The sequence below is a fragment of the Monomorium pharaonis genome, chromosome 11 (assembly GCF_013373865.1).
Source record: "Monomorium pharaonis isolate MP-MQ-018 chromosome 11, ASM1337386v2, whole genome shotgun sequence".
Classification (NCBI taxonomy): Eukaryota; Metazoa; Arthropoda; class Insecta; order Hymenoptera; family Formicidae; genus Monomorium; species Monomorium pharaonis.
This window is the reverse complement of record NC_050477.1, coordinates 12385230-12412527: the sequence shown is the minus strand read 5'-3', so window position 1 is coordinate 12412527 and position 27298 is coordinate 12385230. Positions and strand designations below refer to the sequence as shown.

Sequence of the window (27298 nt, the reverse complement as noted above, 5' to 3'; positions counted from 1 at the left end):
AAAAAAATGTCTATTTGAATTTTCCGGGAAAGTATTAATGTCAACATATGAGATTATAAAATTTATGAGAAGAAGAATATTATGAGAACGATATGTTATAACGAAAGTGTAAAACTGTAATAAACTGTAGTACTAATAAAAATCGATCAATATGTGAATAAAAAAATTAATAAGTAAAAAAGGTAAAGGCCTTATCAAAATGAGTCTTAAAATACTTAAAAATATTTTTATGCAAATTTTACAGTTTCCAGAGTGTTACAATAGAAAATATTACAATAAAATAGAAAATAAAAAAGTCCTGTAAGACTTTTCCTCCGGTAAAAAATCCTTAAAAAGCGTAATTAACAATGTTCTCTGTGTCGTAATCAGTATTTAAGATAATTCTCATGAATAATGCCTTTGCTTTTAAATATTAATAATTTTGTATTATATTATAATTTTTTATTATATATATAGAGATGAGAACACATTACCTATTTATCATGTTTTCCTAACAGAAGAACTAATATGTTCATATAAAGCTCAGCAATAATAATTTACAATATTATATATTTAAGGACTTCATATGTTGATTTTAATACCTTTTTGACAGTAAAAAATATTGTTTTTACTTGCCCCTTTGGTGATGAAAATAGACCCATTTTATCCACCGTTTAATTCTGAAAACGAATACTTGTAGGTAATTTTTTAAAGAAATAACGTACATATCGTATAATATATTATTGGGTGAAAAAATCAAGTATACGTCCGTAAAATTTTGTTAATATATTATCACTCTTCGTACTTCAGATAATGTATTTTCATATTTTTCACAATACGGAGGCCGCTTTACATCATTTTATAACGTTTATAGGTTTATATTCTGCCTACACAACATCGACGAAGTTTGCTCTTCTCGAAACGCCACAAAATATGAATATATTTCTGTAAAAGCGCTTTAGAAGCCTATACTTGCTCGCTTTCGCCTGCGTTGAGACGTCAGTTCTCGAAGTGTCTCGTCGTGATTAGCTACAATAATCTACGTTTTTCTCTGAATTTTTATAACGGATTTTACGTTGCAGAATACTATTTTTTTCTCTCAAGGCTAATGAGAGATCATTCCGGAAGACATTATTGGAAGAGTTGTTTCACAATATATCAAAAACCAAAATTAAATTTTATAGGACAGATGTACGTATGTATATCAATTTATTATCATCCGATAATCACGAAGAGAAGATTTTAACACAATTCTCATTCAATCACTTTTGATCATTTGATCATTATTGTTAATACAAAGGAGTAGGCTGATCCCTCGTTAACGATCTAAATGGATTTTCGTGAACAGCATGATTTTACTTACATTATGTATATCATTGATATATTCCTTGATATGAAACATCAATTATACATGATCGTGACTTATGACTTAACTCTTAACGTCTACAATTCTCAATATAACGTTTGATATCATTCGACAAAGATTTTTTTGTTCAATAAATAGTAATACATCAGTTATATAGTAATATTGTTATTATTTTTTATTAATATTATTGTTCTGGAAGACATTATTGGAAGACTCGTGTCACGATTATTAACGCGTTTAGCCTGCGAATTTCCCATATCTACAGAACGGTCGCGAGTATGATCTCGAGAAAATTTATAAGTCTCAAGGATCTTAAAAAAATATTTTTTTTATAAAAAATCTATATATCAAGAAAATTTTCTTTTAAAATTTACAATAATCTTCAAAATTATAATAATCGAGAACAACATAAACATCGAAGATTTTATTATAATTTTAGTGAAATTTTAATAAAGTTAAAATTTTATTAAAATTAGAAATTTTATTAAAATTATAGTAAATTTGTTAAAATTTTATTAAGAGTGTAGCGAAATTCTTTAACGCCTGTTATATCCTACAATTATCATGACTTTAAAGATACAATTAAAGAGACAAATCTTTATGTACATATCTAAACACACTCACGAATTCAAAAACCCATTCAATAATTCAAAAAGTCTATCATTTTTGTAAATCTCAAATCTCTGAAGACATATAAAATCAAACCAAACATTATCATCTTAAAAATCCAAGTGCAAAAATGTTTGAATTTATAAATGATTTTTTATAATCTCCAAGAATTGGGATGGTGCTAATCGTCTGAACAATTTTAAAGTATATAAAATGCTTCTCGAGCTGTCGCGACATTCTGCAGTTTCATGGAACGACTACATTGTCTATACTCCTTAAGCTAATGATCTATACGATCTTGGAAGACGTTGGATTATACAACTAATTGTACTCGGTTGTACACAACTGTTTACGCATCGCTTTGCGTCTCGTTTGTACGGCGACGGGACACCGTCACGGCGGACTTTTGTCCCAAAAGTTGTTTGGCAGATTCGTCATCGATAACTAACAGCTAACGTATCGCTAACATAACACGACGAGACCGCCGTCGCGTTCCGTCGTCGCGATTCGCAATTCAACGCGTCGCATAAAAATTATATATACCAGTATACAATTCCGCAGCGATATAATTATAAAATCCAGAAAACTGTAACAGTCAACTACTAGTTAGGCTGCGCTCCGCTTGCTGTTGCATCGTGGAAGACATTCGTTACTTCGTGTTTTATTGTCACGTTCGAAATGTGCGAACGAGCGCTCATTTTATTGAAAGGCTCCCGAATACGAAGTGAATTCGGGGATTGGAAGACTTGACGAATAGAATAAATCCTTCACATTTATAGAAATGTTGCAATCCTGGTCAAAATGTAAAACGTACAACGGAATTTTAAACTCTTTCCAGCTACATACTGATAAAAAAAATTTTCATACCTCATATAGTTTTAAGAATTTTTCATATTTTAAACATTAAAAAATGTTTTAGTTTTAAACTGTGTTTAGACTTAAAACACTAAAAAATTTAAAACTTTTAAAAATTGCAATTTTTTAGCGTTTTAGTATTTAAATCTAAATACCGTTTAAGATCAAAACATTTTACTTAAAAAAACAGATAAAAAAAACATTTTAATATTATAAAATTTATGAAATTTTTTGAAAATCATCTTAAACTTCAGATGTTAAGTTTTCTTCGAAAATAGAATAAAAACTCTTAGAATATTTTAAAAAGTATTTTGCAATTAACAAATATGAGAAAATTTCTTAAAAAATTGTAAAATAATACAAAAAATGTAAAATTTATAGAGGCATTTTAAGAAATTATATAAAGAATTCTAAGAAAAAATTTCGTAAAAGAAGTTTAAAAAAATATTATAATTGACCTTAGAAAATAGTATGTCCTTGTCTACTTTTGATTTTCTTGACGTTTCTAAAAATTATTCGCTTAAAATTGTCGCATTGAAAAAGTTGGATGGCGCATAATTGCTTTAAAATCATTAATTTGAAATAATTTAAATGTAAATTGGCAACGTGAAGAACTGAAACGTGAAACTAAACATACCATTATAAATACAAATATAATAGTTTTCTAGCAATATTATCTTATTCTGGAAGACATTACTGAAAGACTAGCTTTACGATTATTAAAGCGCGATTTTTACACGATTGGAAAACGACGCTCTTACATTTTAATCGTTTGATCAATTAAAGATCGTTAAAAAAAAAAAAATAATCGCTCAGTACTTTCATCAAAATAATGAAAATATTAAAATAATATGCAACAGAAAATAGATATAGCGTTACATACAAAATTCTTGTACGAATTAATCGCCCTGAAACATGTGAAATATTTGATTCTCGATTTAATGATATGTCTCAAATTTAGAGAATTTTATAAAATTACATTTGTAAAAAAAAATTTCGTATTTATATACATATTCTCAATTTCGTATTAACATACTTTATAAAAAAGTATTGCTGATTATCGATCAAAATGTTATTCAGAAGCTTTCTAACTTTTCTAAATCACAAAGTTCACTATCTATTTATCGTTTCAGTTTGAATTTTGGACGTAGTCTCCCGCGTGCATCAGCAATGCATTATTGCATGAATACCGAACAACATGTTAAAATCGAGAATCAAATATTTCGGAGGCGACTCCAGAGAATGCGTTCGCAATATTTTGGTGCAAGGATTTTGGGACAAGAACAACAATGTGACCTAGCTGAGGCGAGATCGCTCAGAAGGGCAAGCCGATCTCGAAGGCATTGATCAGCGCGGTACCGGAATCATAGACGCCGATCACGCCAAAGAGAATACCGAGGAAGATGACGAAGCAATCGTACGCGACGGCGCTCCACTCCATAGAGTTCCTCTTCAGCTTCAGATGGAAGTAGCAGGGCCAGATAAACGACAGCATGGTACCGGTAAAGGAACCGATGAAGCCCATCAATATGCTGAAGTGCGGTATGAAGATCGCCATCAGAATGGTGAACACGATCACGCCGACCTTCCAGGCCAGGCCCCAGACCTTGAGCTCGTGGTCCACCGTCCAGATGGTTGGAAATAGCGTCTTTGGCCGGCCGCGGAAAAAGGCGCGCTCAAGGAGCTCGCAAGCCGCATAGTACGGCAGGGGATATGAAAGCACAGCCTTGACGACCAGGCACAGATTCACCAGACCCTTGAAACCAGCCGAGTGCAGGTTGTTCGTGATGACCTGCTGTGTGTCGTTCTGAAAGGTCAGGAAGCAGATCCAGCCGAAGAGCGACTTAAACGCGGCCGCGGCAATGTGGCTCCAATTCAACATCCAGTCGAACTTAGAGCGATCAATAAGATTGCCCTCGAGAGACGGCAAAAAGATTTGCGATGTGTAGCTGAAGACGATTACGCCGAGCGAGATCGGGAAATTCTCCATGTCAATCGTCCACTTCACCTTCGACCAACCCCAGTCACCAATCTCCAGGATACAGTAACCGATGATGATCGCGTTGATGAAGAGGTGAGACATTGTGCACCAGAAGCTCAGCACCGAGACATGCTGCAAGGATTTGAGGAAGCCGAGTGGCAGCAGAAATATGCCGATCAGCATCATCCAGCTGCGGGTGTCGATCGCGCCCTCGGGGAAGGTGCCGATCATCAGATCGCCGCATACGACTACGTACAGGATGCAGGTCATTAGCAGCTCGATGATCTGCGCGATGTTAACGGCGCGGGCGCCCCACCTAGGCCCGAAGCATTCCTTGGCGATGGCCACGTACGAGTCCCGTACGCGCACACGCTGACCCGTCACCGAGTCCAGTTCGTAGAGGCACTCGACTAGAATCTTGCCGGTGTAGCAGCAAATATGCGCAATGCCGATCATCGCGGCGATCGCCCAGTAACCGCCACGCAAAACGGCGAACGGCAGAGAGACAATAAACATTCCCTAAAAAATTCGCAAGGAAACGGATTAATAAGTTAAAATTTGTGTATTTAAAAAATAACTAGTTAAAGTTAAAAATTGATTTACTTAATTTTTTACTTTTTAACAAGTTATTGCCCAATTCTAGTAAGTTGTAATAATATATAGTAGTACCGCATTATTTTATAATAATTTTTCGTAATTTTAAAGAAGTTCTCTAGTCTTTTCACATAATAATATAATACAACATAATTTCCAAAATAGTATTAAATCTCATAGGAAGGAGAGTTTTAAGTAATTTAAAGGAAACATAAGAATTTTGACAAAACTTTATAAAGAAGAATAAAGTTTATAAAAAATATTTAAAATTAAAAAATAAAATATTTATAAAGTATACAATTATTTTTTAATATAATGTTACTAGTAAAAATGTGTCAACAATTACATTTAAGTCATTAATATAAATTCTTTTAAATTGTTTTTTCTTTAGTATTTATTAATATTGTAAAGAAAATAGTTTTAAATAAAATAAATTATTTTTATCACTTAAATGTTATTCACTTACTGCTTTAAAGATGATAATACCAAAAGCTCTTTTATTAAAAAATGTAAAACGTAGTCAAATTAACGCTATAAATGCTTTTTTGCTTAATTAATTAACAAAATTATTTGTTCTGATTGATTTTAATCAAATATTTTTTTAACATTTCTAGCATCAAATTGAATAAATTAATCTATATCAATGAAACCGTATCCATATGAATAAAAATTTATGACTCATTTCCACTTTCTTAAAACTTTTTTAAATGTTATAACCTCAACGTTTTTAGTCTTGTAAGATCTTATTAAAATTATAATAATAATAATAAATTTTTTTAATTAACAAAAAATGGATACTTTAAAAACATTCTTAAAAAATTTTAAATGACTAACAACATTTTATTAAAACTAATAAATTTTTGATAAAATTTTGGTAAAATCACCAATCAAAATATTTTAAAATAAAATTTAACCAAATATCACGGAAATCTCAGTAGAGTTTTATTAAAATCTCATTAAAATTTTTCTTTTTTCTAAAACCAAAACAATTTCGCGTGTAGGGCTATTAGAAATTCCATCTTTGAGTCTGCGGTACCTGAATGGCATTTGTAACGTTCCAAGCGGCTTGCCACTCGTTGATCTTGACACCCGCCGCACCAAATTCTCCGCCACCCTCGTCATATTCGCTAAACTCTCCACTGCTCATGCTTCCGGTTCTAACTTTGTCTCTGAAATCGGAGTATGATATATATGATCAATTAAACCTAAATAATATAGTAAAAATATTTTATATTTGTATTAAAATTCGTTATTGTTAAAATTTTGAGTTAATTGTTTAACATGCTCGAGTGTTAATTTGATATAATTAATGTAACTATCTATTTGAATATTTTGTGTTAAATTGATGTTCAACTTGTTTCAATATTAAAATAATTTATAAATAAATAAACAAACAAATAATAGTAATATTGAAGTTTAAAATGTTAAAAAATTTCAAAAATAAGAGAAAAAATTATTAATTTTTTAACTAATTACTACTTGAACCTGATTAATTCTAAAATAAATAAAATAAAAATATTTTTCCATTAATTTTACTAAAAAATATGCAATTTACTTCTAAAGTATTACATTTTTTAACATAATATTTGTCCTATTTTATAACGTATTCATCTTATGTTAAATTAACACAAAAATTCGAGTAAATTGTTTCGAGCAATTTTGAGCTTAAGTTTAACACAAGTTTTTTTAAATGTGAGTGATGCCGATTCATATATCGGTCTTACCCGCTTCTCTGGTAGCTGAAGGAATCCTCGGCGATCCCAACGTTGTTCTGATCTCGATAAGCCTGATCTCCGTTCATGGTCATCATCTCGGTGTTATCATGACCCTCGTCGAAGGACTTGAATTGGCCTTGACTGGGCCGGCCTTGGGGTTGTCCCTGGCCCATACTACCGCCGCCGACGCCGCCGGCGCTGCGGATCAGCTCCATGCACGGACTGTTCTCTGGCCATTTGGCCTTCAAGGTTTCCCAGGCGACGTTGACCGTTGCTCCGAAGGAAGGTATGTAATATCCACGGAAATACGCCATTTCTCCCTATTTGTTGCCACTACGGCGATATGTTTAATTATAGATGTAATTTTATAGATGCAATCCCGCACGTAAACTTAGATACATTGACTGAAGAGGTGGAGGAAGTGAAGAATAGCATTTCCTAGCGAGATAAGGTGGAGTGTCGGACATTACTTCGGCTATCCAAATTTAAATCGTCCGTGTCTTGCAGGTGTTGCAGAGGTGTTGCATAGAATAGAGAATATGTAAGTGCAGATAAGAAAAACATGTAAATTAGTGATATAGGTGATGCGACGTGTAAAGAGAATACGTGTAAAGGGGATAGATACATTGAGATTTCTCTCTCTCGTCACACAAAAGTGATACACAGAAAGAATGATGTTGTTAAAGTCTAATCTAAAAATTTAATTTAATTTACTACACTAAAAAAAAATATTTAATTTTTCAGATACTAAAACGTATTATTTCCGGTTTTTAAATGCTTAAAAAATGTTTTAAACAGTGTTTGGATTTAATTCTCTTTACATCTTTTTTGAATGTAGATACAAATTTGCGATTTTTATTAGACTATCACAATTATATTAAAAAAACAAGTGTTTAATTTCAAAATATTAACATATTATTTTCATCTTTCTGCGTCTCCGTTTTGTAAATACTTAAAAATGTTTTGTTTTAAACTTTGTTTAGATTTAAAACACTAAAACTGTTAAAGATTTTACTTTTAAATGTTTAAATGTTTTAAATCTAAACACACCATTTAAAATTAAAATATTTTTACAATAATATATTCAAAAAACGAAGACGGAAACAAAACATTTTAATGTCTTTAAATTACACCTCTTTTTTAAATATAAATGCAGTTCTGTGAAAATAATTTCTGTCAGACTGTCAAAATAATTATTTAAGACGTCCAAGGTGGTTGCTAGAATGTCAAATTTTTTTGACAGCATTATCACGCTTGAATGTCCTATATAAATATTTTAATGGTCTAACAACAAAATTTTTTTAAATCTGTATTTAGCTAAATTTTTAGATACTTCAACAAAACCGTACTTCTCATATGTGAAACGATTCTCAGAATTCTTATATTCCACTAGTACGTAGTGTTAACATCATTGATGAGACAATCGTGCTTACCAAACAGCAAATTCGGTGGTCGCCTCGAACGTTTTTCCTGGGAAATCCCGCCTCTTGATTTCTTCGTTGGAAACGACTAAATTAAAAAAAACCGCAACCCCGGACGCAAGCGGGGCTTCATGAAGAGGCGAAGTGAAAGAAAAAAAGAGGAATGGAGGAAGGAATCGAAGCGAGGAAATGCGCGACAGCTACCTAGCTACTAGTCGGATTGTGGAGCCGCATGATGACGACGGATGCGTTGCCCGGTGATCCTATGATCTACACCGCGATTACTTGCGAGGCGAGAATTGCGGCGAACCCGTCGATCCGCGGCATCGACCAGCGGCAAGACACGGGGACACGGCGGCGTTTTAAGGGATCGGGAGATCGCGGGAGCCAGTAATATGGCCAGCCACCCCCGAATGCGCAGGATTCGATCGATGCTCTCTCCACGAAAGAGGGAGAGAGAAAGCCGCATCATCTTCTCGCGCGCGTGCCTCTCGTATAATGCTGTATCCGCGCATTCCCGAAACCGAGGGTGGGATAACACCCGCGGCTCTTAAACCAACCAAATACGGATTGGATCGCCGCTCGCATTCTTCGCTTTGTTTCTTTGTTATTTAACAATTAATATTAAATCAATCACACTTAGATAAAGTTTCCGATTTTAAGATGTTTAAAAATTTACTTCTATCTCGGTTTTTAAATATTTAAAAATATTTTAGTTTTAATGGTTTAGATTAAAAAATGTTTAAAGTCATTAAACATTTTACTTTTAAACGTTTAAGTGTATTAATCTTAAACACCATTTAAAACCAAAGTAGTTTTAAGTACTTAAAAGACGGATATAGAAAAATAAAACGTTTCAATATTTTAATATTTTTTAATTAAATACGTTTTAATATAAAAAAACTTTAAAACTGCATTTCTTTTATAATATCAAATAGATAATCAAAATAAATATTTAGTATTTAAATGGCTATAGCAATATTTCGACATTTTAGAAAATCAATAGAATGTCATGCAATTTTTATACATATAAATTAAAAGATTACTTGGATAGAAAATATCAAGATCCTCTAATATACTTTAGTAAAAATCTTTTAAAATAACAGTTCTGTCTTTATTTTTTAAATACTTAAAATATTTCAGTTTTAAACCATGTTTAAATTTAAAACATTAAACGTTGAAATTATTGAAGATTATATATATATGTGTGTGTGTGTGTGTGTGTGTGTGTGTGTGTGTGTGTGTGTGTGTGTGTGTGTGTGTGTGTGTGTGTGTGTGTGTGTGTGTGTGTGTGTGTACTTCTATAATTTGATCAATTTTAGCAAAATATATTTTTATTTCAATATTATAATAGTCATCTGAAATAAAATTAAAGTGGCAACTCTAAATTTTTTAGTGTTTTAAATTTTAACACCGTTTAAAACTGATATATATATATATATATATATATATGCAAAATTATTATTTCATATATTAGCAAGAAATTATATTCTTATATATAAAAATAATTTTAAATAGAATATGTAGTCTTAATTTGTAGTCTTAATATTATGCATATTAATATTTAATACAATTTATTTTCGGCTCTTATCAGCATTCTTTACTTTTTTTAAAGATACAAAATTTGCATGTTTCTTATAAAATATGATATTAAGAATTGGGATTTAGGACTGATATTCTGACTATATTAAGGAAAGATACAGTCGTCTTCAAAGGAACGCTTGAATCATTTTATTCATATTATTATTAACCATAATTTTGTTGTATCAAATAGAAGTAAAATATAATACATTAAGAACCTGGTGCTTTTAATTAAATTTATGGAATAAAAGTTATTGTGCAGGAAGAAATTTTCTGCAATACTGTGATTCAAAATTGGAATATTGCTTCGATCAATCGTGACATCGCAACACTTTTGTAATCACTAATTTATAAGTTTTTTTAAATATAGGCATACAATGAATCAATTTACTATAAAATGATAAATTTCATAGTTATAAAGATGAATCTTATCAGGATTCTTATTTTGGCCAAGGGAACACAATCAAGTATCTCTCTTCGATTTTAATTTGGAAATCTTAAAATAGATAAAAATAAAACATATGCATTTTTTATAAAAAAATTTTTCGAGTAATATGTAAATAAAGTGTTAATAGTATTTTATAATAATGATAAGACATTTTTAAATTTTTATTAAGAAAAAACTTTTATTAAAAATACGTTATTATTATTAATGTACCTTTAAAACCATTCAACTTTTATCTTATAAATTTTCTAACTTTTTGATAATATACACTTAAAAAAAAAAAAAAATTTTTTTTTTTTTTTCCGGAGAAACGCTTGATTCCCTTAACGTGCATTTATAAAACACTCGGAAAAAATACGTGTCTCTTATTTTTGTCTATATCTTAAATATCCCAAGTTTATTAAAATCTAAAGATATTTGATTGCATTGCTTTGTAAGAGACACACATTATGCATGAAAATGACAATAGCCTAAATGTTTCAATAAATAAAGAAACCAACTTATTTATTATTCAACTTATGCACTTTGCTTGAAAGAATAATTACAAACAATTAGACTTAACAATTCATTATAATTGTTTGCGTCCCCGTAAATGGAACTCGCATTGCACTGCGTTTTCCTTTTATCTCATCGCAATACGTAATTGCAATAATATACAATATGAGGATAAACGTCCTCGGTGGCAAAACGGGATCCATAAAAATATAATGTAAAACAGCTTGAAACACGCACTTTTCTTCATTTTTTACGAGCACAAAATAATAAAACTACGCAATTAATAATCTACGCGATAGAACACGCTTCTTAAGTATTAGAAAGTAATTTGAAAAAGAGAAAAAAAGCAAAATGTCCAAGTATTTATAATCAGTAAATGTTTACGTAGTTTAACGTTTTCACACAGAAAGAATTTTCTTTTAGAATTTACTTTCAAAATTAGAGTACAGTAAAAAAAACCACCAAAAAATGTTTCAGTTTTAAATAACATTTAGATTTAAAACACTAAAATGTTTAAAATTTTTAGAAATTTCAGTTTTAATTTACATATTACATTGTAGTGTTTTAAATTTAAATGTCTTTTAAAATAAAAATATATTTAAGTATTTAAAAAAATAAAGACAGGGTTTAAATTAAACACTTCTTCTTTGAACACTCGAGTGTAAGCATAAAAAAATAAACTTCAAAGAATATTAATATGCTTTAAAATAAAATATAATAAAATTTTAGCAAAATTTGGTTGAATTTTACTAAAATTATAATAAAATTATTTGACGTTCATGCGATCCCACAACTTCCTTTCATAATTTTAAGAGCAAATTCTAAGAAAAAATTATTTCTATGTATTAAACTCCCGTTTCTAGATGTAACACATTATAATCTTGATTTAATTGAACTATCAAATAGTTATAAATTTATTTAATTATTTAATTTATTATTTAATTATTTAGGCATTTTGTTGCAAGAAGTAATTACTGTAACATATAAAACTGAATGATATTTAGATGTAGAGAATGTATGTTGCAGTTTAACATATACATCACGAACTCCGATAACCAATATTTAAATTATAATCCCCAAATATTATAAATTACGATAATCCTTCTCATCTTATACATAGTACAGACATACAGATAATCATACTTGATAAATACTTGAACATTAGATTTGGCAAAAATTTTTTTGCCAAAAAAGCACAAATGTAAAGCAAGATAAAATACAATTTTTGTTACGCTTAAGAATGCATTACACTTTTTACAAATGTATCAATATTTATATTTTAACTATATACACATACGAAAATTGTATAATATCTAATTTTTATTAACAATTCAGTTTTTTTAATATCATTTCTTAATATATTTCTATTAGAGCACATTAACTTCTTAATTAAAATAATTTTTAATCCGGGTAAAAAAATTTGTTGTATTACTTTTAAATGCAATATAGAATAATCTGTAATTTTTTCGTTATTCTGAAAATAAGCATAATACATCCTTAACGTGAAGGCACGGAAAAAACCGAGTTATTTTGAGTATAAAAAAGTTCCACTCATTTATCTCTCCAATATCGCAATTTAACATGATTATAGCAATAAAGAAAGCAGCAAACTTTAAGAAGCACGTTTTGTCGCTTAAACAAATAATTGCCAAGACTTTTACGTTTGCAAAGGCGAAAGGATTCGGCGAATCGTACGCTATGAGGAACCGTTGATTCCGTGAATATTGCGAAAAATAATATGTAATACAGTGATGAATTTACTAAATAACAACAATATATAACTCAAAAAAGTATTCAATTTTAAGATATTAAAAAGTCTTATTTTTATAATCGTTTTTTAAATGCTTAAAAATGTTTTAGTTTTAAACAGTACAAAACATCTTTAACAGTTGTAATGTTTTAAATCTAAACACCGTTTAAAACTACAACATTTTAAAGTATTTATTTAAAAGCAAAAACAAAATATTTTAACATATTAAAATTAAATACTTTTTTTTGAACAAATTTGCTCCATTTAAGAAGCAAACGTAAAAATTATCGAAGTTTTTTTGGCGTCATCGCATTCGTGACTCAGTTGTTGCTAAATCTTATAATTTAATTGAACGTTTTCCTTTTAAATAAAATCGATTTGTCAGTCTTCCATAAGTTTCATTTTTTTCTTTTCCAGATGAGAGACCACCAACGGAGAAGTAATTAGATATTATGTACATAACTTCGAGAAAGGAGAGAAAAGAAAGCCAACTGTATTTACGTGCAAGAATGGATACATACGCGCACACGCAGGCGAATGTACAAACATTGAAATACATAATACAACTATACCGAGGTCGCGCGCGATGTTACGGCCTAGACTTTGGGCAAAAAAGTACGAACTAGAATTTGTATTTAAATAATATAATCTATAGAGAATCTTTGTACTATAACTACGTTTCCCATTATACACAATATTCCCATCGATGACTGTGAAATTCCACGCCGCGAACGAGGCACTATTACGACTTTGCAATGTCAAAATAATAGACTTAAAACAATCGGTGTCATTCTATTTTCCAAATCAATGATTTGCACACAAAAATAATATATCCTTAAAATCGTGAAACAACATGGACATTGAAGAATTTTATAATTTTAGTAAAGTTATAATAAATTTTAGTAATACTTTATATTATTAGTAAATAATTTTAGTAAAATTTTATTAAAATTATAATTGTTGTCTCACAATTGTCATAATTTTTAAAGGTAAATTCTAATTGTAAAAGAAAATTCTCTCTATGTGGAAATAAAAGAAGAACGTGTCGTATACAAGTATGACTTTCCATACAAGAACACCTGTAACACGTGACGTTTCATTAAATACTAATCTTAAATTTACATCCATACATAATAATAAACTTATTTTAATGCACAAAGAAAATTGTAACATAATGTTTAACATTACCATTTTCTTATACGCTAAGTTTTAATAACTGACGTAATTATCGACATTACAGAATATAAATTTCTTCAAATTAGTTTCACAGAATTTTGAAACTTTTACACATTTGAAACACAAAAGTAAATGATGAATTATTTAACTTAAGTTTCAAAAAAATTATATTTGATATGTCGGTAATTATAAATATTTTTTCGTTTTAAATTTCAAGTTAAGTATCCACGATTTATTCTGAACTAATTCGGATATTTTTATTCCTTATAATATCGATAATTCCATCAATTTTAGGATCCTATTAAATTTAAAATTAGTATTTAAGGTGACGTCATGCGTTACGAATCTTCTTGTGCCGAGAGCTTTTGGAATTTTTCGATGCTTTCTCGATAGCAAACTAAGAAGCAACTCTTGTATATTTCATTTTTTTCTACAAGATTTTAACATGTCGCTATATATTATAACAAAATACAATCTTTTATTCAATCATTTATTACATATAATTCTTCTTTATAATTAGAATACTTTCGGATTTTAGCACCTAACACACACGATTCAGCTTTATAAATTTCGTATAAAAATCGTTACTAGTATAAAAGTACCCAATTGTCTTTTCACCTTTAAATCGCAAAATGACAGCAATTGTTTTACCTTCAAAACATGAAGATCAACGTCTCATTTATAAAAATCTAGTAATGAAGTGCCGAATCGTTCGAGCGTGAAACTTTGGAAGCGTGAAATTTCGAAAGTAGAATATATAATTTGATTACTTTAAAGATTAAACTTAAAGAGAACCAATGGAAATATTGTGTGGTAAACGAGACTGCGAGGATTGCAATTCGCATGACTTACTCACTCGCTCACGTCCCTCTGCGTCTGATGGGAGTCGCTACTTGAAATTAGGCTCTCGATTGCGCTGTCTTGTTGCGAGATCGTCTCCGAACTTCTAGTCGTACAAAGTTTGTTGGATTTAGCTTCTACGCGATTGCATTTAAGATTTGGGTCTATCAAATTTGGATTCGATGCGGAATGTATAGAAACGTTAGGCTGAGCGGGCATTGGTCGTTGACACGAGTGCAACATTAGCTCTGGTCCACCGCCATACGTAGTCAGGAAGAATTGCCATAATTCCTCAGGGATTTGGCCATAATCCGAGCCTGCGAAAAAAAAGAATGTATATATGAAAAGATATATTAAGGTTTTTTTATTTAATAATAAATTCGATAATAAAATCGAAGGATAAATATTGAAAGATAATTATCAAAAAATAATCACAATTTGATAAGAAATATCAACAAATATTTATCGCCAGATAATTATCGAGAGAAAACAAGATTTATTCGCTCACCAAGGAAAAAACTTACCAACTTTAAGACTATTTTGTCCATTTTTATTTACAACAATGGAATTATTATCAATTGGTCCTGGTGGCTGTGTCTCCTTGCCTCGGACAAAGCTCTGCCATTGTCTCAACCACGCCATAGCCAACGCGTAGATCGCCGTGGGATTGTCGGTGTTCAACCGTTGAAATAGTTCCATCTCGTACTGTCTACGTTTTTGCAAGGATTCATACTTTTCTTCGCAGGTCGGACATTCGTACAGATGTGTACAAGCTGGACCTCCTCCAAATCTAAGAAAAAAGTGGAAATTAAAGATATAAATATATAAAAATTTCCTACACTATACAAAAGGATCAATTATAACAATTAAAATTGAATTCAACAAATGCAATTCCAGAGTTATATAGGGTAAACTAGCTGCTTTGATTCTTGCAATATAGTTTTTATGTTTTTGTAACATCTTATTTGTATCAAATAAACTGAAAATACAATTATGTTAAATAAAAACTAAGTTGAATTGATAGATTACTATTCCAGAGATAAAATAAGTCATATTATGCAGTTAGAGCAATCATAGTTAAAAAAACATCCATAATGTCCATATAACTACATTTTAATTGTTTTAACCTTTTACTTTTGACTAAATTTTTCAAAAAACTAAATTTTGGAACTTTTATATCAGATTGTTGAACAAACTTAATTTTTGTCTAATTTGATTCGATTGCAGTTGACGTAACCAAATTTATTCAATCCAGAGGCTTGGTTTGTACTATTTAATCTTTTTTCCAGTATACTAAAACAAGTCTCTTGTTATTAAAATCTGGAATTAAATTATTCTCTGTCAATATGTTAAATCACAAACAATTTTGTTTCAACAAAAATCAAGTACATTGTAATAAGTTACAACAAAAAACAGAAAAAATAATATATATACATATAAACAGGAAGTAAATACCAAAAGTAATTTCCAAGAATCAAATAAGTCCAGAGGTTTTATCTTTTAAATAAAGTTCCAAAATATTAATCAAAACTTATAACTTTCTTGTTATAATTTGTATTTCTAAAGGAAAATTACTAGATTTATATAAACAGAAATATAAAAAAAAGAGCAATTAAAATTAATTATATAAATAAAATTTATAAAAATCAAATTTATAAAATCCAAATTTTATAAATAAAAAAATTAACTACTATACCTTATACTTTAACAGCTTTAAGCAGTAAAGAATGGCGGACTTCTTTTTAATGAAAATCTATGAAACTTTGCTTACAAGAGTTTTTGGGATCACTGATTATAAGTCTATTATCAGAATTCCAAAATTCAAAATGTCAAATCCAATAGTAAACAAAAATAATAATTTTTATATATAATTTCAATCAATAATTTTAAATCTTTGTTCATAATTATTTTTCAATATACAATTATTTGTCAATTATTTTGAAATTTAAAATGAAAATAATAAACAAGAAAAAAACAATAAATAAAGTCGAATACGCTACGTAATGATAAAAAAGCGCCTAAAAAGATAGTTTTTTATTTGCTTTTTTTATCTATTCTATTGGATCCGTTATTTCAAATTTTAAAATTCTAATTACAGATTATAATTCGCAATTCCCGAAAATCACAAAAAAGCCAAGGCTTTTAAAAGCGATTAGAAATATCAATGTTTTTGTCTACCATTTTAAATTTTAATATTTTTCTTTTATATTTATAAAATTTGCAATTCGAAAAGAATTAATTTGATCTTTTAGGAAAACTTTCATATATAAAAACGTAATAAAAAGAATAAAATTATCACAAAAAACTTACGCATTGTACAAATATTCCCAAACTGCTTGCGGTATGGGCATGCTGATCTTATCAACGAATTGCGCTCTAACGGGAATCACGCCCCCATGCGGACAGAGGAAGTCCGAGTTGTCGATCGGGCCGGGCTCAGAGAACGTGTTGAAGCGATTGATCCACTGCCGGGACACAAAGAAGTTAAGGTCGGACACTTCGCGAGACGAGGATATTTCCATCAGCTCCATGGTCTTATCGCGCAATTGCAGCATTTCCGGCGACCACTTCTTGTAAAACAGCACATATGCCTCGCAATGCTTTACTGTCTCCGGCGACACTTCCGTCACGCATTGGTCATCGAACTCGTACCACTTGTTGGCGATCGGGTTCAGTGCGTAGCAGGTATAGTGGCCGCCACCGGCCGTGCCGTGGTGACAGATAACCGATATCAGATTGTAAGTGGTAACCTTGGACACACACTCCTTGTGCAGGTACGGCCGCATGTCCAAGCCCTCGAGAGGGAAAGACACGTAGTTGGCGATCTTCGAGCTGAACATTAGCTCGTGGCGGAATCTCTTTAGATGGACGCATAGTATCTCAGGCAGCTCTAGCACCTATTAAGTAAAACAGAAAAAATTTAATGAATTGCCAAGATTTAGTTTTATGGCTCTAAATAACTAATTTAGAAGTCTTCCAACTCCAAATATCTTTACACACCTTGGAGAACTTGATGCCGTTGCGTAGCTTGTTGCACTTCTCGCAACTGTACATGTTATCGCCCTTGAGTTCGTCGGCGCTAAAGAACGCTGACAAGCAATCGTGCAAACTGACCACCGGGCCCCAGAACCACGAGCGCATCCACTGCAGAAACCACGACAACCAACCGGACTGATTGGTCACGTAAACCACGTCCGAGCACGGACCGGCCTTTTGCGGGGTCAGCGAGCCCTGGTGCAGCATGTCGATGTGATCCCTGCTCGGGATTGGCAGGGACAGGTCCTGGAAGGTTTCCACCCGGGTGGAGATGCGATCGCATGTCAAGCACTGCACGCTACTCAGCAGCTTGCCGTCGAACGTGTCGCTGATGATGCTGCGCGTCTTCATCTGCTTCTTGGTGCGGTGCTTCACTGGTGAGTTTTGCGGCGAGCGTTGTGGTGCGGCGGAGCCAAACGCCGGTAATGACGCGGGTTCGACGACGTTCGACTTCTTCGTGCTTCTGCTGGTGAACTTGTTACGCAACTTCTCCGTGTTCTGTGACACACGAGAGTAACGTCTCTTCGTACCGCGCTCACCCTCGTCACTTAAGGAACTCTGTTCGCTAACGCCCGAGTCACAGGTCTCGTACTCGGCGTCGGACTGGCTGGAGGCGTTGCCGGCGTCGATCTCGGTTTCATCCTCGTCATCCTCGGAGGACTGATCTCCCAACCCTTTCAGTCGTAACTCCCGAACGTCCCGATCGTCCTCGACGTGCTCCTTCAATTCCTCGTGCAGCTGATCCATAAAGCAACGAAGAAATTCCTGTGTGTCATGTTGATGGTACCCTCGGAACATCGGATGGACTGTCCGGATACCTGAAAGAATACCGTGTGGTACGACGTAGCCTCGAGTTTTCTTGTTCCACATATCCCGTATGAGATTCAGGTAATTCAGGCTCAGTCCAGGTTTCCTGTCCTTTGACATGTAACTGACCATATGGCCACAATCCAGAAAGAACTGAGTCAAAGGTGATACATTGGATAGAGCTTGTAGCGCTGCGTTCATGTAACATGTATTGCCAATGTTCTGCAAACCCACTAGACCCCTTGGCTTTCCAGAAAAATCTTTGCTTTCATCCGAGTCTGTACTGTCAGGGGAATCCCCAGATCGTTCGTTAAATATACTTCCTTTTTCTGAATTCATTCTGTTTATCGCCCAATCTCCATAAAACCTGTTAACAAAAAACCATTAAATTATGTTTCTTTTCACAAAATTGTGAATCTCAACTTAATTTAAATCATGTTCACCTGGATATATTGTATTTACTAAAAATGAATCTTATTGCTAGTAAAAATATGAAACAAACCATTCTAATCAATCACACATACAGATTTAAATAACTATTTTTAATTCATTAATTCCATGACACAGCTTGTTTCAGAACAAGAAATAATTACAAGTACTTATTTTAACATTAGAAGTTTTAAAAAGATTTTTGCTCCTAAATAAAAAATTACTTTCATATTAAAAACCCTATTAAAAACTTATTTTTGTCTTAAAGAATATTTGTTAGTCTTGCAAAGACTTATTTTTATGTTATAAAAAATTATTTTTATGTTACTAGTCTTCTAAAGATTTATTTTTGTTTTATAGTTTAGATTAAAAAAACTTATAAATACTTATTTTTGTCTTACAAGAATTATTTTATCAATCTTATATTTATTTTTGCTCTACAAAGAGTTATTTTAATGTTAGAAATCTTATAAAGATTTTTTTTAATCTCATTGTTTTAGCATTAAAAGTCTTTTAAGGACTTATTATCATTTTACAAAAAATTATTTTATCTTATTAAAGATATTTATTTTTGCCTTATAAAAAATTATTTTAGGGTCAAAAATTGTATAAAGATTTTGGCTTGAAAAGAATTTGCATTATGGGAATCTTGTAAAAATTTTAATCTTATAAAAAATTATTTTAATGTTAGAAGTCTTATAAAAACTTGTTTTTAACTTACAAAAGATTATTTTAATATTACAAGCCTTATAAGGATTATAATCTTATAAAAAATTGTTTTAGTATCAGAATTCTTATAAAAATCTATTTGTGCTCTACAGTGAATTATTCTAGCATTAGAATTGTCATAAAAATTATTAACACTAAAAAATAACTTTGCATACAGAGAGATGTTAAAAAAAACTCATAATAAAGTTATCACTTGTATACTTTACTTACTTATCAAACATCAACCTATCCAGTCCATCCAGCTTGGATTCGACACTGCCTGGTGCATCTCCAGCAAACTTGTTGCCCATGGTCTTAAACTCTACCAGCGTCGGTGACAACGGGGGCGATGGCACATGCTTGGCGATCGCCTCGCTTTTGCAGGCGTAGCACCAGATCCTGTTGGTGGACAGGTTCATGTGAGCACAATGGGTCGGGAAGTTCTGGTTGTGGATGGTGCTGTGGTCGAGGTGAGTCTCCGCGCAACCGACCCAACGACAATCGGGGAACAGACAGAGCCAGAGATTGGGGCCCGGGGTGTCGCAGTCGCTGCACTTGGCGAAACGCTCCTCCCGAGCCATCACTGCCTCGATGAAGGCGAGATCGCCGCGGTTAGCCAGATGCGGACAATTTCTCACGACTAGCGGCATCTTTTTTTTCTTTTTTCCCCTCTTTCCCAGGAAAGTAACGCCGCCGTTCCTCCTTCGTAGCCGCGGGTGACGAAACTTATATGTGTCGACGAGGCACACGCTTGCCCTTTCGCGAGAGCGCAGAGACGCTTTCTCGGCCGTCTCTTCCTCGCTCTTGCGTGCGGCAGTCCGGGATCTTCGGTCCGGACTACGCGTGACCCATGACGACACGTGCCACTGTCGTCGTCACACTACGATCGTCCGCGTTAATCATCGTTAATTGTCGCTCACTACGCTGTCCTCTAACCTGATCGTGACATATCGCGCGCCGTGATCAACGGTATCGGGCAGTATCGCGCACGAAAACGATTGTCATTGGCGACAGTGTACATACACAATATTCTGTGTAAACCATAGACCTTATAGATATGGACTGGCAATATACCAAGCGAAACGTGTCCATACACTCCATACTTCTCTCTCTAAAGAGTCCGGAAATATGTTTTGCGCATGCTTGCACATATTATACATTGGCCTAGTTTACATCGTGCATTTGATACGCGTATCAAGTAGTGAATTTAAGCTGATCAGCCAATGATTAAACACATTCACTAGTTATTTACTATTTGATACGCGTATCAAATGCACGATGTAAACTAGGCCATTGAAATCCAATGATTGGATACGTTTTGATCACGGATCTAGTTACGTGTTTTAACATATATATGTGTATATATATGGCATATATATGTTATACATATGTATGCATTGGCCTGTTCTTTTTCTCTGCACTGCTGCACTGGTGCAACAAGTTAGGGCCACTGCACAAACTCTTCCATAACGCGTTACGTTACGTTAAGTACTCCATATGAACTTAAGTTGTACTTAAAATTTAACTTAAATCAACGCACAAAGAAATCCTTAGGGCCACCGCACAAACTCTTCCATAACGCGTTACGTTACGTTAAGTACTCCATACGAACTTAAGTTGTACTTAAAATTTAACTTAAATCAACGCACAAAGAAATCCTTAACGTAAGAACTTAAGAACTTACGTTAAAAGTTTCTTTGTGCGTTGATGTAAGTTTAATTTTAAGTACGAACTTAGATTTATGGAGCACTTAACGTAACGTAACGTGTTACGAAAAAGCTTGTGCGGTGGCCCTAAGGCCCTCACATATGAATTGACATAACCGTAACAGTAAGGTTTCGACCAATCACATACTTGAATTAGCCGGTTACGGCAGGTTACGATTATGGTCGCCCAATCCGACGCGTCAAAACCTTATGCCCAGTCTACAATGAGTCGTTGGTCGTTGGTCGTAAGAAATTTAACCAATCACAGTTGATCTTAGAGAAGAATAACCGAACATAATTGGTTAAATTTCTTACGACCAACGACCAACGACTCATTGTAGACTGGGCATAATAGACCCCCTGATTGGCGACGTCTCTTCATGAAGATTGTCGTAAAATAACGTTATGATTAGGATTAGGTTAGGTTAGGTTCGTATTTCTTTAATCAGCTTCAATCTGCTTGAGATTCAGACTCATTTAGACAAGATTGCACATGGTTTATTGACAAGTTTCGTGTAGCTTGGTGTGACTTTTTACGGTTCTGAATTTAGTCCTGTTGTTGATATAAAGGAAGGATTATCTTTGTGCCAATATAAATTTATTTAGGTAATAATCGGAACAATATCTTTTTCCTGACATACTAACCTATAAGTTAACCTATTTAGTCTCATTTTTTAAATAAACGTCTCGATTACAAATTTAACATTCTTCACGAATTTTTAAATTGTATTTATTTTTATTTTAATTATATAAAAATAAATTGAAAATTAGACTTATTAGCTTAAAAACAAATATAGTGAACCAAATAGCATGAAAGTATTACTGACATTATTTGTTGCTCACATGATTATAGCGCGAACAGCCGGGATAAGTCAATTATTTTCAACTTGATACATGTAGCAACAAATTCGAATTTTATCTTTTGACAATATATATTTTCTAGAACATTGTAACTGAATACATGGGAGCAATAAATTCTTTAAGTGTAGGTGTTAGTACAATGTTGAAATACTGAGTACATAGTGGTAAATATTTTTTAGCAATAATCTAAAAATGATCTTGAATCTATTTTAAAGCAAATAGTGATTGTGACATATAATCTGTTCTTTTTCAAAGATCCAGGATAAAATCCAATAGAAATATAGATTTTTAATTGATTATCACCTCTCAGAAAACAATGATAATATTTTTGTCAAAACTATCTTATATATATTTTCTAAAGGCCGTACCAAAAAAAATCTGAGATTATCAGGCTTAAAGGATTAAGGTTTAAGAAACTAAGGCAACATAAGCCTAAAAATCTAGGTCTATTTCAAGCATAAAAAGAAATCTATGTTAAATTCACTAAGCTTTCTATATTAAATCAAAGGAAAAAAAGGTTTTAGCAAAAGTTTTTTAGATTCTTCAGATTATCTAGGTGACATCTAGAGATTGATATAGATCTATCCACTTTGACTACTATTACTACCTTGGAACAAAAATTGGCAGCAAATTCTGGTGTATTTTTTAGATTTAGAAAAAAAAGTGAGTTAACTTGAGATTAAAGTTAAGTTTTTGTACAAGGAACAAGAAAACAAAATTTTTTGTATGAAATTGTTATATGTGCATTGTGTTATCATCTGTACTTTAATTGTGGAAAAGAATTTTTAATTTTGAAAAAGCAATTAAAAGACTAGTATATCGGAAATAATCACATTGAAAATACGACAACTTTAGCATTCTCTTAATCTACATAGGTAGAAATGGATATAAGATTTTGTACAGTTTTCACTTTTTGGTTCACCATGTAGTTACATATATTTTTATTAAGTACTATTTTCTGTGTTATTAACTGGTAACGTTTTCTAATGTTGCTGTATTATATAATCTTGTGTCTTTTCAGTGAAAGATGGTACTGTCGTGTCGATTTTACAAAGAAAAATATCCGGAGGTAGAGGATGTAGTGATGGTGAATGTGCGTAGCATAGCCGAGATGGGCGCATATGTGCACCTGTTGGAATATAACAACATTGAAGGCATGATCCTACTCTCTGAGCTCTCTAGGAGACGTATTAGGTCAATCAACAAACTTATTCGAGTAGGCAAGACGGAACCGGTTGTTGTTATTCGTGTAGATAAAGAGAAAGGTAATTGTGGATCCTATTATTGATTTACATAATTCACTATGTTTGTAATAAAAACCAAAACGGCTTGTATGAAAATGTGTGAACATAAAAAATCAATAAAAGAAGAGTTTCATAGATTTTATGTTCTATTAAATACATAATTTTAATAATCTAATATTCAGTTTTTACTTATTTTATTGGTTTTTAACACATATATATTTTATAAAATGTATAAATTATGGTTTCTAGGTTACATCGATCTGAGTAAACGTCGTGTATCTGCCGAGGATGTAGAAAAGTGTACGGAAAGATACGCTAAAGCTAAAGCTGTCAATTCGATTTTGAGACACGTGGCAGAACTATTGCACTATGATAATGATGACCAGTTAGAGGAACTCTATCAGAAAACAGCCTGGTTCTTTGAAGAGAAATATAAGAAACAGAAGGCATCTGCTTATGATTTTTTTAAACAATCAGTATTGTAAGTAAAGTCTAACTGCATTATACAAACTTAAAATATAGCATTGTTCTTAAGTATTCTAAAAGATTTTAAGAGATGACTCTTCTTCTTAATTTAAGATAGAAATGTCATATATGTAAAATTTTTAACTTTAAAGATATAGGATGTGAAAGTTGAAAGAAAATTTCAAACTTTTTTTAAAATTTCCAAAAAGTTACTTGAATTATCTTGATGAAATTTAGTGCATATTTCAAGAATAAGAGTTTATTTTTGGAGGTGCATTAATTTTATTCCACTAGTGGCAAATAAACAGGTGCTTTTTAATGAAAAAACTAGTACGCATTTTTTTAACTTAAATTTTTTTATGATAAATGGAAAATAAATTAATACAAAGATCTCTTATTAAGTAAAATTATTTTCGAAATAAAAAAGAACAAGATTTTTTAACAATACTTATGGATTATTCTGTATATTCAAATTTATTTGAAAATATATGGGTATACTGAATGTGAACAATTGTAGGGATCCCTCCATTTTAGCAGAATGTGATCTAGATGATCACACAAAGGAAGTATTGTTAAATAATATCAAGCGAAAACTCACTTCGCAAGCAGTCAAAATTCGAGCAGATGTGGAAGTGGCTTGTTATGGTTATGAAGGAATTGATGCTGTAAAAACAGCGCTAAAGGCTGGTTTAGCTCTTTCCACTGATGAACTTCCCATTAAAATTAATTTAATTGCTCCTCCATTGTACGGTATGTTCTCTATTATTTTTTAAATTAATCAGTGGCGAATAACCAAATATTTTTTTACGAAAAAACGTACTGATTTTTTCAATTTTGAAATTTTTTAATGATAAATAAATCTGCACATTTTATCTTTCAAATTGTATCATATTATATGATAATTATCACACAGAAAAATATTCTTGTTTTGATAATACTTTTATTTTTGAAATGTTAAATATTCAAATGAGATTAAATAGCATTGAACAGACATAATTTGTTTATATGAAGAATTTTTGTATAGTTTTATCAAAATAATTATTCAATAATAATATGAATGGGGGAGGGAGAAAGAGAGAGGGAGAGTTTTAATTTGTTACTAATATTTGACGGGTATTTTTTTTGTACAGTTATGACAACATCCACTCCAGAAAAACAGGACGGTTTAAAAGCGCTAAGTGATGCGATTGAAGTTATACAGGAAAAGATAACATCGCTTGGAGGTGTATTCCAAGTTCAAATGGCGGTAAGTTTAATAGATAAGCAGGATTGAGTAGTTAAAAAAGTTAATGACTTCTAATTTCATTCATTTTTAATGAGTTAATTTTTAATTTTAACTAGTTATTTTTTTTTTTAAAGATAAACTAACTTATTAACGTTTTTTAACTAAAAAATTTAGAAAAAAAACATTGTAAAATAAAAATACCTATTCCCACATAAAAAACTTTTATATAAACTTAATTTACAAATAAAATAATAACTTTTAATCTAATGTTTTGTTCATTTAGAATAATCTAGTTTTTGAAAATTAAGACATTCTAATTTAATATAAATAATATTTTTCAAAATTAATTTTTACTGTTTATTAATTTTTAATTTAACTTAATTTGACGTAACTGTTAATTGAGTTGGGTTTCTATTTATGCAATTTTTAATCTAATTAAATTAAATTTTTAAGCCATTAACTTTAACTAAATTTAGTTTAAAAATTATATTAACTTTTCTGTATAGATAACTATTTCATTCTTGTGTACTATAACAAAGAACAGCAAACTCATTTAAAGCAATAATAATATAATATACTGAAGAAAACGAGCATGATATCGAGATATAATCAACGAAATATACTTATATATAAATCGAACTACAAGAAATAAATAAGACATTTATACATATTGACAGTTTTCTTTAGTTAATATATAAAGTTAATAAATAATTTTGAAAAAGGTATAAAAAATAAACGTTAATTATAAAGTTCCGTAAATACCAAATTAAAAATTTTTAATGTTAGAATCTAATTCATATTTAATATGTTCCGAAATTTATATATATATTAATGTTTATATAATCATTTTATAATTACTGTTTCTCTTTTTTAGTTTTTAAAATTGTGCGTCAAAAATTTGAATGTAGTCAAATATCTCGTAAACAATACATTTTATAAATTTTTTGTTTAAAATGTTTTTACAAAGTATTTGACTGTATCCAGATTTTTGGTACACCTTGTATATTAATTGAAGAAGATTTAGTAAATATGAAATATCTTATTTAGGTTTTATATTTTAATTTATAAATAGTTTTAATTTATTTGTCTTTGGTTGGCTATTATTTGATTATATTAACAAGTTTTTTTACATTTTAAAAAATTTTGATTTATATATGAAGTCATTTATTGATGTGTGTGTGACATGTCGGTATCTTTACTTAGTTATTTACTTTTTTTTATAAATTTATTATATTATAATAAATAAACTACCGTTCATTTTTCCATAATATTAGCCAAAAGTTGTTACTGCGACGGACGAAGCAGAATTAGCGCGACAAATGGAACGAGCTGAGCTTGAGAATGCAGAAGTCGCTGGTGACGATGAGGAAGATGTGGAAGGTCTGGAGGGTGATTTTAGCGGAGGCGAGGGAACTGAGCCCAGCAGCAAAGGTATCGAACAGAATGGCAAAGCTGTAGATCCCGATGATAAAGAAGATTTATCCGAGGAAGATAATTGAATATTTACATATATATACATATACATAAATATATATATTTGTGAAAATAATAAAATACACATTCGATTAACCGACCGATACCGCATGTGTTTTTCAATTGCAGTTAGAATTTTTAATAGAATATTCTACTGCCTTGTCGAACACGTCAGCACGATTTTTCAATAGATATAAAAACAGAAAGATGTAAAAATAAATCACTGTAATTTATAGAAATTTTCTACTGATTTGATATACAATAAACGATCTCAAGACAGGTGTCTTCATCATTTCTAACACAAAGAGAATTTAAAAAATATTATCTATTTTATAATTACCCAAGTTCATAATATATTCAATATTTTCCATAGTTTCAGATATCTGATTTACGCTCATTTCTACAAATGTAGATTGATTTTAATCTTGATGTAACTTGCTATTTATTTTTCTAATTTTTAGAACTAAAATAAGATGGCAAGTAAAACTGAGAACAGTTAATCTACGTTGGTAGAAATGGGCTTTAGAGAAAAATCAT

At 31.2% G+C, this 27298-nt stretch overlaps 3 protein-coding genes across 5 annotated transcripts; 1 reads left to right on the top strand and 2 right to left on the bottom strand.

Annotated features, from left to right (window-relative positions):
* Positions 1-3049: 3049 nt before the first annotated feature.
* Positions 3050-8962, bottom strand: LOC105833550 (vesicular inhibitory amino acid transporter). 2 transcript variants are annotated; one of them, XM_012675401.3, is made up of 4 exons: positions 8533-8962; positions 7109-7432; positions 6421-6553; positions 3050-5309 (listed from the first exon to the last, which is right to left on the bottom strand). In XM_012675401.3, exons 2-4 carry the CDS (start codon positions 7411-7413, stop codon positions 4125-4127), a joined length of 1623 nt encoding a protein of 540 aa, XP_012530855.1. In that variant the 5' UTR covers positions 7414-7432; positions 8533-8962; the 3' UTR covers positions 3050-4124. The 2 variants fall into 2 exon arrangements, with proteins under 2 accessions (XP_012530855.1, XP_012530847.1); XM_012675393.3 differs by lacking the exon at positions 8533-8962 and adding an exon at positions 7499-8032.
* Positions 8963-10833: 1871 nt separating this feature from the next.
* On the bottom strand, positions 10834-21158 carry LOC105833571 (ubiquitin carboxyl-terminal hydrolase 20). The gene is made up of 5 exons (XM_012675410.3): positions 20019-21158; positions 17808-19017; positions 17118-17704; positions 15332-15597; positions 10834-15124 (listed from the first exon to the last, which is right to left on the bottom strand). Exons 1-5 carry the CDS (start codon positions 20435-20437, stop codon positions 14820-14822), a joined length of 2787 nt encoding a protein of 928 aa, XP_012530864.1. The 5' UTR covers positions 20438-21158; the 3' UTR covers positions 10834-14819.
* A 750-nt stretch (positions 21159-21908) lies between these two features.
* On the top strand, positions 21909-27066 carry LOC105839312 (eukaryotic translation initiation factor 2 subunit 1). 2 transcript variants are annotated; one of them, XM_028193777.2, is made up of 7 exons: positions 21909-22099; positions 22893-23017; positions 23376-23619; positions 23848-24079; positions 24581-24813; positions 25194-25309; positions 26563-27066. In XM_028193777.2, exons 3-7 carry the CDS (start codon positions 23382-23384, stop codon positions 26785-26787), a joined length of 1044 nt encoding a protein of 347 aa, XP_028049578.1. In that variant the 5' UTR covers positions 21909-22099; positions 22893-23017; positions 23376-23381; the 3' UTR covers positions 26788-27066. The 2 variants fall into 2 exon arrangements, with proteins under 2 accessions (XP_028049578.1, XP_012540979.1); XM_012685525.3 differs by lacking the exon at positions 22893-23017 and having other exon boundaries at positions 21910-22099.
* The last annotated feature ends 232 nt before the right edge of the window (positions 27067-27298 follow it).

Bases quoted from the DNA above. Each gene is read 5' to 3' on its own strand.
- LOC105839312 (XM_028193777.2), top strand. From the start codon at position 23,382: ATGGTACTGTCGTGTCGATTTTACAAAGAAAAATATCCGGAGGTAGAG. The intron at 23,620-23,847 runs GTAATTGTGGAT...TATGGTTTCTAG, and splicing joins TCGTGTAGATAAAGAGAAAG to GTTACATCGATCTGAGTAAA. The intron at 24,814-25,193 runs GTATGTTCTCTA...TTTTTTGTACAG, and splicing joins AATTGCTCCTCCATTGTACG to TTATGACAACATCCACTCCA.
- LOC105833550 (XM_012675401.3), bottom strand. From the start codon at position 7,413: ATGGCGTATTTCCGTGGATATTACATACCTTCCTTCGGAGCAACGGTC. The intron at 6,554-7,108 runs GTAAGACCGATA...CTCCGATTTCAG, and splicing joins TTCAGCTACCAGAGAAGCGG to AGACAAAGTTAGAACCGGAA. The intron at 5,310-6,420 runs GTACCGCAGACT...CGAATTTTTTAG, and splicing joins ACGTTACAAATGCCATTCAG to GGAATGTTTATTGTCTCTCT.
- LOC105833571 (XM_012675410.3), bottom strand. From the start codon at position 20,437: ATGCCGCTAGTCGTGAGAAATTGTCCGCATCTGGCTAACCGCGGCGAT. The intron at 15,598-17,117 runs GTAAGTTTTTTG...CTTTTTTCTTAG, and splicing joins TGGGAATATTTGTACAATGC to ATTTGGAGGAGGTCCAGCTT. The intron at 15,125-15,331 runs GTAAGTTTTTTC...TTTTTTTCGCAG, and splicing joins ACAAAATAGTCTTAAAGTTG to GCTCGGATTATGGCCAAATC.